The 15,319-nt window shown below is 36.9% G+C and overlaps 1 protein-coding gene across 10 annotated transcripts; it reads right to left on the reverse strand.

Annotated features, from left to right (window-relative positions):
• Nucleotides 1-1,140: 1,140 nt before the first annotated feature.
• On the reverse strand, nucleotides 1,141-3,742 carry LOC146913086 (uncharacterized). Of its 10 annotated transcripts, none has more exons than XR_015013278.1 (5): nucleotides 3,329-3,742; nucleotides 3,048-3,154; nucleotides 2,851-2,928; nucleotides 2,216-2,310; nucleotides 1,141-1,361 (listed from the first exon to the last, which is right to left on the reverse strand). XR_015013278.1 is itself a non-coding variant. In XM_085716336.1 (4 exons), the coding sequence occupies exons 1-4, from the start codon at nucleotides 3,342-3,344 to the stop codon at nucleotides 1,229-1,231; spliced, it is 318 nt and encodes a 105-aa protein (XP_085572462.1). In that variant the 5' UTR covers nucleotides 3,345-3,742; the 3' UTR covers nucleotides 1,141-1,228. The 10 variants fall into 10 exon arrangements, 6 of the variants coding, with proteins under 6 accessions (XP_085572462.1, XP_085572457.1, XP_085572461.1 ...); XR_015013275.1 differs by having other exon boundaries at nucleotides 1,141-1,402; XR_015013276.1 differs by having other exon boundaries at nucleotides 1,141-1,405.
• Nucleotides 3,743-15,319: the final 11,577 nt, after the last annotated feature.

Genomic DNA, 15,319 nt, shown 5'->3' on the forward strand with positions numbered 1-15,319 from the left:
AAACAATAATCATGATATAAAATTGTGTGAATGCTTACAATTGTGAGACTACTAAGCAATTTATCTTTTAAATGATGTTTATTTGGTAGTTCGACAAAATAAATAAATATTATTACTCATCAACTATGAAATAAATAAAAATATATAGATAAAAATTGAATAAAGTTTATTTACTTAACATAAATTTTGTCGTTTTACAAGGAAGATGCGTATATTTGACATAAAAAATTAACCTATATGGAAGGACAATTAAGAGTGATTTGACCAACAATGTTTGGTATCTAACTGAAATATGTGACCATCTAAGGCAATCAATATTTTCTGCAGGAACCAATGACTATATCAACAACTATCTTCAACCTCAACTTTATGACAATAACAAGCTATACCAACCTAAGCCTTTTGTTAGGTTGGTATAGCTAGTTACTATCATTAAACTGAGATTGAAGATAATTGTTGATATAGTCATTGCTTCCTGCAGAAATTATAAATATTAATTGCCTTAGATTGTCAAATATCTCAATTGGATATCTAACATTGTTGGTCAAATCACTCTTAACTTTCCTTCCAAATAGGTTAATTTGTTCAGTAAAAAGTTATGCATCTACTTTGCAAAATCGACAAAATTATTTTTATTTAAATAAACTATTTATTCAATTTTTATTTAGTTTTTATCGCATTAATGATATATATATATATATATATATATATATATATATTTCATAGTTGATGGCTAAATTAGGGTAATAGGCTAAATTTTGCATATTGCGGCAGTTTTAGCCGCCACTATGCACTTTACTGGCGGTCTTTAAAACTGCCGAAATTTTTCCTGCCACTAGGAGTAAAATGGCAGTTTCCCGTTGTCCGCCATTGCAACCGCCGTAATATCCAATGTTTATAATGGCGGCTCTATTTTTGTATTTAACAGCGGTTTAGACCGCCAGAATTCTCACTTCTTTGTTAAAAAATTGTTCAAATTGTGGCAGTTTCACCAGCCAGAATCGTCGCGTTTTTTTTTAAAAAAATACGCGAATTGCGGCAGTTTCAACCGCCACAATTGCCACTTTTTTTTTAAAAAAAATAAAATAAAAACAAATGTATACATTAGATAAATTGAAGACATTTTATGGCCAACAAATATTAAAAATGTACTATATTAATAAAAAATGATAACAAACATAGAGATGTTGTCAACATATTAAAATGATAAGAAACTCTACAACTAAATTTACATTGTATAGTGTAGTATAGTTGAACTTCCAAGTATGTTCCTATTCCCTGAAGCCAAAACGTGAGAATTCTGTTCAAGACACCAGCTCTTGTTTGATACCCTCCCATTGTTCTTACATTCTTGCATCTAGCTAGTACCATTCCAAATGTGTTACCATGAGGCAAAAATGTTCTGCTGTAACTATTCTCCGTCATCAAATCAAATACATGAATTTATAAAACCAAATCAAAGTAAACTAACATGGTACCTAAATTTGATATATTTATGTTAAACTGGACAGAAACACAACAGCTATTTTAGCTAATCATGACAGCAAGACATAAAAAAACCAATCAACTCCCAACAAAAATCCCAGCTGATGAATAAAAACAGCTTATAGAGTAACAGAAGTAACATAGACACATCATATAAAGGAAGATAACTAGGCCGAAACACAAACAACACCCAATAACTAACACACCAGAGAGAAATAGACTAAAAACGTAGCAGAACCCACACAGGAGGGTCGAACAAAACAGACCCATCACCCATGGATCGATCAAGTTGATTAAAGATCACTCAGACAGAATGTTAAAAAGTTAAATAAGAGAAAACTCATAATTTTACCAAACTAGAAGATTAACAAATCACAATGTAAGAACTCCAATATGAACAGACACATAAATCAAGAAAACACTACAAGTAAGCCTTTTCTTATGCATCAACTATCCTATTGTATCATAATGTTGCAAACCACTTAATTGATCTACATTACATACGTGCTCTATCCTTTACTAACGTCATGACTAGATTCCCTATTAGAGTTTTTTTTTTTGAACAATCCCTAGTAATGACCATGGTGAAGACATATATGGACTATAGATAAATGTTACACGTTTTAAACTCTAAACTGCATTATCATGTGGGCATAACACATACATCAACAAAAGTGCATTAGATTGATTGTCCCAAACCCTATATGAACAGAAATCGATCCTAAAATACCTGGTCTTTTCTTGTTATTGAATGGTTATATGTGCACAATTCAGCTTCACTCCCATATTTCAACATCTCATCAACATTTACCCTTATAAGAGCATCTACATATCAACAAAGCAGATATTAGCATATCTTTAATAAGGTTAAAATACAATGCAATTAGAAATTATTAAGGTTTAAATTGTAATTGATCAAAAAGTAAACAAAGAATGATAACCATCAACCTACACATTCTAGTTTACCAAAGCACATTATATTGGCATACTGTAATTTATAAAATGACCAAAAAGTAAATAAGAAACTAATTAAAGCATTCTAGCCAATCAACAATGAGATAGATACAAAAATGGGATCAAAGTTACCTCTCCAAGGGTTATAATATCAAAAGAAAAGAACATATATAGCATCTAAACCATTCCTATTTGAGCAAAGATCCCAAAACATTGACTATCAACCGAATACAACATATCCAAAGTGTTAGAAAAAAACTCTAGCATGTCAAAACAAAGTAACTAATTAAGTTATTCTAACCAATCAAACAACCAAGTTACCTATATACGCAAAAATCAAAAAATCCATATTTAGAGAATCAAAACACTCTAAGACCCATTTGGGTTCTCAAAACAAGAAAAAGAACAAACCTGAAAAACATCCAAAAATGTAGATCGCAGGATCATTGAGACCTGCTAGTTCTCCATTGCGAAGTCCGCTGCTCTTCTCTATTGGGTTCGTTTTTGTATTAAGAAAAATCAAAAGATAACAAAAATAAAAAATTCTATATTTAGTGAATCAAAACACACAACCCATTTAAGTTATAATAATAAGAAAAAGAACAAACCTGATAAGAGATAATGGGTTTCGATTTCATTACTGGGGTTCCATTTTGGGTTCAATCTTGACAAAAAAGAAGGAAGAAAGAGACCAATTTCGGGATAAACAACAACACTAGGCAACAGCAAAAACAACGCAAAATTATCACCCAAAACAAGATAAAAAATCATCTTAAGAATGTGATTAATCTTGGATTTTAAGAAAACTGAGTTAGGGTTTCAAGTATAAATTGGGGCTTTTTGATTTAATGGTGAAATCTTAGCAATATAATGAAAGAATGTCACTTACCCTTGAAGAAGGACATGGTGTCGATGATAAATAACTCTGGTATGGTTGTTGGTCTTGAACTGTGCCTGAAAACGTGTTTTATATCTTGATTCTATTTCAACTTCTCAGATCTAAGAAATATAGGGAACACGAAAGTGGTGTTGGAGTTAAAGCAGAGGCCGATCAGAGTGTAGGGGTGGGTTCTAGTGTGGTTGGCGGTGTGGATCTTGTGAGGAAGATAAAGACGTGTTACATTCTTTCATGAGAAAGAGGAGAGAGAGGGATAGGTAGGTGAAATAAAAAAAGGAATCAAATTGAAAAAGGAATCAAATGGTTTGAAGGTTTGAAGATTAGGATGTGGTGGAAAGCATGGTGTTTTGGTAGTGATGGAAAAGGTTTGGAACTTTGGAAGCTTGGAGAAGGTTTGGAATCGGTGAGAGAGAAGGTTTTGATATTTTTGTTATAAAATATTTTATTTTATGTTAAGAAGAGAAAAAGATGGAGGGATTTTCTAAAAAATTGGAGGAAAAAAATAGAGGGAAGTTAGTGCGCCAAATTATTTGTAGCTGAAAAAGTTAAAAAGGTTAATAGCGGCAGTCTAAAATGCCACAATATACAAAGTAAATTATGCCATTATATTTTGTTAATACTGGCAGTTAAAACCGCCATACTGTACTGTATAAAGCGGCGTCCACAAAAACTGCCGCAATACACAGGATATAGCGGCGGTTCACAGGGACCGCCAGTAAAAAACCGCCAGAATTAACACGTTTTTTTGTAGTGTCACTGTAACCTCATTTGAAATACTGTTTTTTGAATTTTGAATTTCATTTCCCACCTAAGTTTTACTCCCATGCCACATGTCTTGTTATAATAGGCTAAGATAATCACCACCACCCCCCCCCCCCCCCCCTAATATTGAATATCATGACAAGTCACATTACTTCTTATTGGGTAAGACAAATGAAGCCTATGTCACATGTCTTGTTCTAATAGGCTAAGATAACACCATCCCCCCCCAATATTGAATATCATGACAACTCACTTTACTTCTTATTGGCTAAGACAAATGAAGCCTCTTTGTCATTGGCTAAGACAACACATGCCTATTTTCTATTGGCGAGGAGACCATGTGTCTCTTTCTCATTGGCCACGCCACTTCATCTACATCCCTTTTCATAAAAAGTAGTTCTATAAATTTACTTTCTATCAAACAAATATCACTCACACGTTTCTCTCCCCCACTCTCAAACCTATACCACTTTCACCATCTTGTTCATCTGAATAATTTCTTAGTTTTACACTCCTTCAATTTCGTGTGACGTTAATGGTTTTCCACCATTTTTCATATATTCCTTCTATTAATGGATTTTCCCTAATATTATGGTTTGATCTTTTGAAGAGTTTAATTCTAATCCTCGTGAAACCTTCTTGCAGATCTGTACAACTTTATTCTAGAGCATGTGTTAGAAAGAAAAGCGCCTATGGTAAGAGATTTTTCTCCCTTACTTTCATACTACGTGTTAGGTCAGCGTTATGAGATCGTGGAAGAACTACTCTTGAAATTACTTATTGACGACCTGAATATATTGATTGCTACAAAAAAAATTAATCCTATCAATGGTCGCAAAGAAAAGTTTGTTGGTTCAATGACCAACTGATTTTTGTTTTTAATGGTTTCGTTTGGTTTACTTCAGGTTTTACATATATTTTTGCAATGCAATCTAGATCAAACAATAATCATGATATAAAATTGTGTGAATGCTTACAATTGTGAGACTACTAAGCAATTTATCTTTTAAATGATGTTTATTTGGTAGTTCGACAAAATAAATAAATATTATTACTCATCAACTATGAAATAAATAAAAATATATAGATAAAAATTGAATAAAGTTTATTTACTTAACATAAATTTTGTCGTTTTACAAGGAAGATGCGTATATTTGACATAAAAAATTAACCTATATGGAAGGACAATTAAGAGTGATTTGACCAACAATGTTTGGTATCTAACTGAAATATGTGACCATCTAAGGCAATCAATATTTTCTGCAGGAACCAATGACTATATCAACAACTATCTTCAACCTCAACTTTATGACAATAACAAGCTATACCAACCTAAGCCTTTTGTTAGGTTGGTATAGCTAGTTACTATCATTAAACTGAGATTGAAGATAATTGTTGATATAGTCATTGCTTCCTGCAGAAATTATAAATATTAATTGCCTTAGATTGTCAAATATCTCAATTGGATATCTAACATTGTTGGTCAAATCACTCTTAACTTTCCTTCCAAATAGGTTAATTTGTTCAGTAAAAAGTTATGCATCTACTTTGCAAAATCGACAAAATTATTTTTATTTAAATAAACTATTTATTCAATTTTTATTTAGTTTTTATCGCATTAATGATATATATATATATATATATATATATATATTTCATAGTTGATGGCTAAATTAGGGTAATAGGCTTTTACCCCCTGTCATTTGGGCAAATTTTGATTTACCCCCTATAAAAAAAATTGGAGATTCCCCATGGCCATTAGAAGATTCTTTGGTTTTGAACCTCGATGACATATGAATGGACAAATATGATGACGTGACATGCTGATTGTGTAATTAATTTTCTTTTTTATTAATTTCAAGTACACGGGGCATTTTTGGCCTTTTTTTAATTTCGAATCTTGTCATCAGTTTGGTTTCCTAAGCTTCTATGATTTTTCGTTATAACCTTTTTTTTATTTAATTTAGCTCATTTGTATTGTGTGTAGATACAGGTAGATGAAAACATGTGAATAATATATATGAGTTCTTCAACCTCGCAATTTCACAATCTTATGCCCTTGAGGCCTCTCCCTCTCGTTCTTCAAAATTCCAATTTTCAAACTTAAAATCAACTAACAAAAACAAAAACATTTTTGGAAGAGAACTACGGTGGATTTGATCCCTTAAACGGGTACGTAGGCAAGGAATCAAAATTCCTTCAATTCAAATAAAACAAAAATTCAAATACTTTCTTCTCCCTCCAATTCTTCACTTAGTAAACCCTTAGGTGTAAATATCATTTTTCAAATAGCATTTAAAAATAAAGCACGCGCGTAGAAAGTAAAGACGGTTCCTATAGGTTAATATAGTCGTTATGGGTGCCTAACACCTTCACGTAGCGAAAACAACTCCCGGACCTCGATTCTCAAGGGTTTTGCTTACTTTTTCCCTTCCCAAGAAAAAATGAGATATCAAAGGTTAAAAAGGTTCAAACGTAATCAATGTTTGACACCCGAAAACCAAGATAAAACAGCTGGCGACTTCACTGGGGAAATTCGAGAGTTACGCCTAGTCTTTATTTCGACGCTTGCGCTCTTTTTACTTGTTTCTTTAACTTGCTTTCCTATGTGAATAAATGTTTAAATTCTTGAAAACGTGTGGGGTGAGAATATCAAAAGTCCTACACCCGGGCCGAGTGAACTTAGGATTTAGGGGGGATATAATCGACAATTCATTCCGAGGGTTGCCTCGTGTATTGGATTATGCGATCAATCCCACATAGCTGAGGCATTTTGGGGGTGATGTTGTCGGCGCGTATTGTCGCGTTTAGGCACTTTACTTCTAATTGTTCTATGACGCTATGAACCGTAGATAACCAAACCCATCCATGGCCATTTTCTAGAATGTAGTGCGGAGGCTAAACCGAGTGTTGTCTCGAATTTTAGTCGTCACGCGATACTACACTCAAGTTAGACCTTCTTATGTATAATCATGGAGCGAGTGTCTTCTCGTGGCACCATGATATACGTCGGAGAGGTTGCAACTTGGGAACCTTTTTAGAACCTGGTTACTATATCCTAAAGCCCTAGTTCCACCAGACACCGTGTCCACCCATGACTCCTTGACTTTGAACTTTAACCCTCCATGTTTTCTCCGAACTTGAACATAATCATGCATACATGCATACATGTATAAACTTTTTCCATGCATTTATCGAAGGGCTTAGACAAATTGAATTTGTAAACATTGTAGGAATGGGGAAGACTATGTCCTACAAGTTCAAGGAAGTGGATTTGGCTAGTTTGAGAGATTTGGCATTCAAGATCGAGGATCCGACTGGTTTCCGACATCGTTACGGGGCTTTACTTACTATTCTCCAGACTAATGTGGATGAGAAGCTTGTGCACACTCTAGTGCAATTCTATGATCGGGAGTATCGGTGCTTTACTTTTCCCGACTTTCAGTTGGTTCCTACTTTAGAGGCTTATTCTTGCTTGATGGGTCTATCTACTGCTAAGGGGGTACCTTTCTCAGGACTTGAGCATCCTCCTACTCCATTGGTTATTGCTAAAGATCTCTATCTCAAGACCACCGATGTCTCCAAGAATCTTGTCACTAAGGCTCACATCCGAGGGTTCACTTCTAAGTATCTACTTGAGAAAGCCAACCTCAAAACCACTTGTCAAGACACTCTTGAGGCTATTCTTGCACTTCTCATCTATGGGCTTATTCTCTTTCCAAACCTTGACGACTTCGTGGATATGAATCCTATTATGATCTTCCACTCCAAGAATCCGGTTCCTACTTTGCTAGCTGACACATACCATGCTATTCACGATCGATCCGGTAAGGGTCGTGGATACATTCTTTGTTGTGTGCCTCTCCTCTATAGGTGGTTTATTTCGCACCTTCCGAAGTCTTTCCACGACAATCCAGAGAATTGGTCTATTTCACAGAGGATCATGGCTCTCACTCCTAATGAGGTGGTTTGGCTCACTCCAGCTTCTAGGGTCAAGGAAATCATCTTCGGTGGTGGAAAGTTTCTTAATGTACCTCTTCTTGGTACCCGGGGTGGAATCAACTACAACCCGGACCTCGCCTTGCGACAATTTGGTTTCCCGATGAAAGAGAAGCCCATCAATCTTGCTACATCTCCTTACTTCTTTCACTACTCCAATGCACCCACGGGAATAAGAGAAGATTTCAGGGAGGCTTGGTCTAAACTTCGAAAGAAAGAGGTGAAACATATGGGTGTAAGGTCCGGTGTTGCTCATGAGACCTATACACAGTGGGTGATAAACCGAGCTGAGGAGATTGGCATGCCTTACCCCTCCATGAGATATGTGTCTGCATCTATTCCTACCATGCCTTTGCCTCTACTACCACCTACTCAGGAGAAGTATCAGGAGCATCTAGCTATGGAGAGCCGAGAGAAGCATCAGTGGAGGACTAGATACTATGAGGCTGAGAACTTGATTATGACTTTGGATGGAAAGGATGAACAACAGACTCATGAGTTGATGACACTGAAGAAAGAGTTGGCTAAAGCTAGGAAAGAAATGGAAGAAAAGGATAGGTTGCTTATGAGGGACTCCAAGAGGGCTAGGGGTGCCCATAACTTCTATGCCCGATACTGCAGCTACGAGTCTGAGTCTGAGGATGATGCTTCCACTTCCTATGCTTGAGGATTTCTGTTTCCCGTTGTTATTTCCAGTTGTTTATGTTGTTTTACATTTCAAATTCTATCCCCTGGCTTAGTATTTCAAAGGGAATTATCTTGTAAGACTCTATGATGTTTGCTTGTTTGTCTGGTTTTAATGTTTCAGTTGTTTAGTAATGTTTACAAGTTTCTAATTTGTCTAAAACCCTTCGATAACACAAAAAGAGTCTTTTTGCATATGCATTAACACATCTCATGCATCATATGCATTCATTGGTCACAAAAAAACTTCTCTCGTGCTCATTGCCTCCTGGTTTTTTCCTCCGCAGTCTGAAAAGTGGCTCGTACTCGTAAAGTTTACCAACCAGACAGAGTTCATCAAACAAGATTTTACAAGAGAAGAATCATGGCTAACTTTGAAGAAGAAAATGCTCAGCTCCGTGCCGAACTGGCTGCTATGAAAGAAGACTTGGCTAAGGCTCACGACGCCATGTCCACTATGATGGCTGCACAAGAACAACCAGCCACATCTGTTCCAGTTTCTACTGAAGGGATCCCGTCTATCCCACTGTCTACTGTGGCTTCTGATGCTCGTTTTGTTACTGCTGCGGGTATCTCTGGTTTTGCTGGTCAGGGACAGATTCCTATGACAACTTTTGCTGGTACAAGTACTTCTATGCCTCAAGTGACTACTATTGTTACCGACCCTGTTGTACACACTGTGCAGCAGGTAATTGATGTTGACACTCCGCGTGGACAAGACCCCATAGTGGAGGCTATGAGAGAACAGTTGAGAGAGCTAGCTGGAGAACTCCGTGAGGTCAAGGCTAGCCGTGGGAAAGGTGTCTCTGCTAAGGCTCGTGATCTATGCCTGGTGTCCCGATTTGAGGTCCCTAAGAAGTTCAAAGTGCCAGATTTTGACAAATACAATGGAACAACGGAATATTCATCATAAAATCAGAGTATTTTGATCACAACGGAATGTAACATACTTCATTTAAATCATAAAATGGATAATAATAATTATCCTTCAAATTCAACATCATGAAAAATCTTAAACTATTGCAGCGGAAAATAGTTCAACATTTAAAAGTCTTGGCACGCAGGCCTTATTGAAAAATCTCATAAATTAGTTCATAAAAGAGACACGTAAGGAATAGAAGTAAAAGCAAGCCCCCATCCCGTTACGTATCAGAGCACCTAGACACCAACTGAGAGTCCAATCATGAACGCCTCTAATCTTTATTACCTGCACATTACCCACGGTCGAGGCAACATATACGCAGAAGGGGTGAGATTTCATAATCAATACATTAAGCATATAATCCAATAGAATGCATTTAACAACTTAAACATTAATAACATGTCAACAATTAACAATCAGTATATTTTTCATTTCATAACAAATACAATCATCAAATATCATTACTAATTTTCATCACAAATCATAATCAACTTAACACTCCACTTGACGACACAACTCATCTTTGACCATGCAACTCTATCAACTCAACAACAACTTGACAACACAACTCATCTAGACCATGCAACTCTATCAACTCAACAACAACTTGACAACTTAAACATCATGAAACTTCTTGATATGCAAATGCATGTGGTACCAATCAACAACAAATGAGCATAATAAGCTCTTCAACGTGTGAGCACAAAGGCTGCCGGGCCTAAAGCCCCAAACTTTAATGAGCACAAAGGCTGCCGGGCCTAAAGCCCCCAACTTTAATGAGCACAAAGGCTGCCGGGCCTAAAGCCCCCAACTTTAATGAGCACAAAGGCTGCCGGGCCTAAAGCCCCCAACTTTAATGAGCACAAAGGCTGCCGGGCCTAAAGCCCCCAACTTTAATGAGTATGCAATGAACTCAAACTTCCAGCAACTTAGACGACATCATGAACGACTCATACGACTCATAATCATGGACAACTTCTTAATTTCTTGCAACATAGACCGACTCATGCAATCTCAAGACATTAAAGGTCAGCAGCAATGAACAGCAACAGATTTACAACATATAACAGTGTTGGAATATCTCAACATCATTTAAGGAATGGATTACATCAACATAAATATCATAAAACATCATAACATTATTCATGCAACATTACTAATCATTTCAGTCATATAAACAGACTTCTGTAACATCTGGAAACATTCTAAATCACCCTCATTCTTACTTCTAAGGTCAGCTCAAGACTATACGTGCGAAAGGATCGCATCGGGACAATTTTGGGCAACTAACAGCCTAACTCGCAGTTGCGAGTAACTTTGCTCGCAATGGCGAGCAAAGCATGCGTTTTGGGTTCCTAAGTCTTTACTCGCAGTGGCGAGTTATTCTGCTCGCAGTTGCGAGCTTACAGGTCACTCGCAGTTGCGAGTTGCATTGCTCGCAGTTGCGAGTTCTGGGTTCTAGCTCGCAGATGCGAGTGTTCTTGCTCGCAGATGCGAGCGATGAATGTCAGTACGGCCAGAAACCTAAAAATCACAACTTTTCACCTATATTCATGATTCCTTCATCCAAATAGCATCTAATTATCATCTTAAGTCATATCTAAGGTCTGTACACTAATTTTGCATCAATCTAACATCTGTTCTTGATTCATTCATCAAAATTGATCCTAAACCTAATTCTCAATTCTCACCAAAACTTAACCTAATCATGCTAAATTCATCCTATAGAATTATACCCTTAATAATATTGAAAATTAGTCTCACCCTTACCTTAGATTAGTTTTCTGAATTCCAACCGCCGCGTTCTTCGTTCTCTCTGACTTCTCTTCTTTCTCTCCTCTTTGTCAACGTAGCAAACAAAACCACAACCGTCGAAAATATATTGGTGGTTGTATCCCTTTTTGTTGATCGGTTTATTAGAACTAAAGGAAAAGAGAGAGCCGACTTAATTTTTGTGACTGACGTGAACCTATGTGAAGGTTATATACAAGCTAGTGTGCAGCCTTTTCTCCAAGAATACTCATGATCAATGGATCTACCTATTATTGTATGGAATGATGGATTTGATAACAATTATAATAATGTAAAGTGAACCATCCCAGTGGAAAATATGCGGCTGCCGTAATACATATACTAGGGTTCTTCCATTCTTATGTTACATGACTAGTATATATTTATATACCTAATACTAGCGACAAAGTAGTTTAAGCCCTCCTTTACTCACGGGTTCCTCATCAATCTATTTTAATAATATCAATATATATATATATATATATATATAATAATCATATAATATTCTAATAAAATGCAATAAATCAATTAAATAATGAATATTAAAAGTAGGGCGTTACAACTCTCCCCCACTTAGAATATTTACGTCCTCGTAAATGTACCTTGTTCAAACAACTCTGGGTAAGATTCTCGCATCTTACTCTCCAATTCCCACGTCAAACTTTCACCAGAGAAATTTCCTTGCCTCTAAGCCTCTTCACTTCACGACCTTCTATCCTCACTGGTAAGGTCTCGATTGTAAGGTTATCCCTTACTTGCACATCATCTCTTGGAATCACATGGGATGGATCCGGAACAAACTTCCTCAACTGCGACACATGAAACACATCATGCAAATTCGATAAATGCGGTGGTAAGCCAACTCTAAAAGCCACCGTGCCAATTTTCTCAGATATCTGATAAGGACCAATAAACTTCGGAGTCAACTTCTTTGACTTCAATGCACGACCAACACCGGTCGTTGGAGTAACTCACAAGAACACATGGTCTCCCTCTTGAAATTCAAGGTCCTTCCTGCGCTTATCATGGTAACTCTTTTGTCGACTCTGCGACGCTTTCATCCTTTCTTGAATCATTTTCACCTTCTCAGTAGTCTGTTGAACAATTTCTGGTCCTAAAACCACACTTTCACCTGTCTCAAACCAACACAACGGAGTCCTACACCTCCGACCATACAAAGCCTCGAAAGGTGCCATCCCAATACTTGAATGATAGCTGTTATTATAAGTGAACTCTATCAACGGAAGATGACTATCCCAAGTTCCACCTTGCTCAAGCACACATACTCTCAACAAATCCTCAAGTGACTGAATCGTTCTTTCCGACTGACCATCTGTCTGAGAATGATAAGCCGAACTCAATCTCAACTTAGAACCTAGAGCCTCTTGCAAACTCTTCCAAAATCTAGAAGTAAATCGTGGGTCTCTATCTGACACAATGCTCGAAGGAACACCATGCAGCCTCACAATGTCTCGAATATAAATATCTGCCAACTGAGCCACAGGAAAACTAATATTAATCGGAAGGAAGTGTGCCGACTTCGTCAATCTGTCAACAATCACCCAAATTGCGTCATTCCCTTTAGGAGTATTTGGCAAACTCGTCACAAAATCCATGGATATACTATCCCATTTCCATTCTGGTACATCTAACGGTGTTATCAACCCAGCAGGTTTCTGATGCTCTACCTTCGACTTCTGACAAATCAAACAAGAGTACACAAATTGTGCCACATCACGTTTCAATCCTGACCACCAAAACAGCTTCTTTAAATCATGATACATCTTTGTAGCTCCCGGATGAATGCTCAAGCTACTCCTATGACTCTCTTCCAGAATCATCCTTTTTATCTCATCATTGTCTTGAATACAAATCCTACCTCGGAACCTCAACACACCTTGATCATCAACTGTAAAGTCACCATCTTCAGTTTGATTACTAACAACCAACAAGTCCACAAACTTAACATCAACCTTCTGTGCATCTCTAATACTTTTCAAGAAATCGTTATCAATTTTCAGCATTCCTAACTTAACTCTCCGAGACGACATTTCACAAACTAAGCTCATATCTCTAAACTGTTCAAGTAATTCAAATTCCTTCAACAATTCGAGCCACCGTCGCTGTCGCATATTCAATTCTTTCTGATCAAACAAATACTTCAAGCTCTTGTGATCACTAAATACCTCGAATCTCGAACCATACAAGTAGTGTCTCCAAATCTTAAGGACAAATACGACTGCAGCTAATTCAAGGTCATGAGTAGGATAGTTTCGTTCATGAGTTCTCAACTGTCTTGATGCATAAGCAACAACTTTACCATCTTGCATAAGCACTCCGCCTCAGCCCAATTTGGACGCATCACAATACACCGCAAAAGGTTCATCAGGTTTTGGCAAAATCAAAACTGGAGCCGTCGTCAAACGCTTCTTCAATTCATTAAAACTGTTCTCACACCGAACATCCCACACAAAAATTTTACCTTTACACGTCAACTGCGTTAACGGAAGTGCTAACTTAGAAAATCCTTCTATAAACCTTCGATAGTAACCTACCAAACCCAAAAAGCTTCTAACTTCAGTAACTGACTTTGGAGTCTCCCATCGTGATACCGCATCAACTTTAGATGGATCCACTGCAATACCACTACTAGAGATAATATGGCCAAGAAAACTTACTCCCTTCAACCAGAATTCACACTTAGACAATTTAGCATACAGCTTCTTCTCTTTCAGCACTTGCAAAATGATTTTCAAATGTTATGCATGTTCTTCTTCTGTCTTAAAGTAAGTCAAGATATCATCGATGAACACAACCAAGCGCATTACTAACACCAAAAGGCATCACCTTATATTCATAATGTCCATATCGCGTCCTAAAAGCCGTCTTCTGCATATCTTCATCTCTTACTTTAATCTGGTGATGACCCGACCTCAAGTCAATCTTGCTGAACACACGAGCACCCACCAACTGGTCCATCAAATCATCAATTCTCGGAAGTGGATACCTATTCTTTATTGTTACTTTATTCAGCTGTCGATAATCAATGCACAACCTCATACTTTTTCTTCTTTACCAACAATACCGGCGCTCCCCAAGGTGAAACACTCGGTCTTATGAACTTCTTATCAAGAAAATCTTCCAATTGTTTCTTCAACTCAGCCAACTCAGAAACTGACATACGATAAGGTATCATAGACACATGCTTTGTTCCCGGAACAAGATCAATAGAAAATTCAACCTCTCGCTTCAGGAAAACTTCGGGAAATCCGCACACAATTTGCAACTTATCACTCACCGCTTGATTCTCAATTGACAGTGACACCATCAACGAAACATCAGAATTCCATCACGTGCTAACTGCTTCAGCTGCTTAGTAGACAAAACTCTGCTCCACTTTCTTCTTCAGCAGAAGAGAAATACACCGACTTACTAAAACAATTAATGTGAACATGGTTGTACTCCAACCAGTTCATACTAAGGGTTAAACAACAAACAAGACAACTTAAATACAGTACAAAACTGTAAAACGACACAACGCGACTCAACTACTTGGCCGGACGGACCGACCTGCTCTGATACCAATTGTAACACCCCGTTTTCCCAACATAAAAATTTCATCATAAAATCAGAGTATTTTGATCACAACGGAATGTAACATACTTCATTTAAATCATAAAATGGATAATAATAATTATCCTTCAAATTCAACATCATGAAAAATCTTAAACTATTGCAGCGGAAAATAGTTCAACATTTAAAAGTCTTGGCACGCAGGCCTTATTGAAAAATCTCATAAATTAGTTCATAAAAGAGACACGTAA

This window comes from Medicago sativa, chromosome 6 (genome assembly GCF_051527215.1).
Source record: "Medicago sativa cultivar Bolivia chromosome 6, Bolivia_mono, whole genome shotgun sequence".
Lineage (NCBI taxonomy): Eukaryota > Viridiplantae > Streptophyta > Magnoliopsida > Fabales > Fabaceae > Medicago > Medicago sativa.

Bases quoted from the DNA above. Each gene is read 5' to 3' on its own strand.
- LOC146913086 (XM_085716331.1), bottom strand. From the start codon at position 3,210: ATGATTTTTTATCTTGTTTTGGGTGATAATTTTGCGTTGTTTTTGCTG. The intron at 2,311-2,850 runs GTTTGTTCTTTT...GTTGATATGTAG, and splicing joins CATTTTTGGATGTTTTTCAG to ATGCTCTTATAAGGGTAAAT. The intron at 1,358-2,215 runs GTATTTTAGGAT...GGTACTAGCTAG, and splicing joins CAATAACAAGAAAAGACCAG to ATGCAAGAATGTAAGAACAA.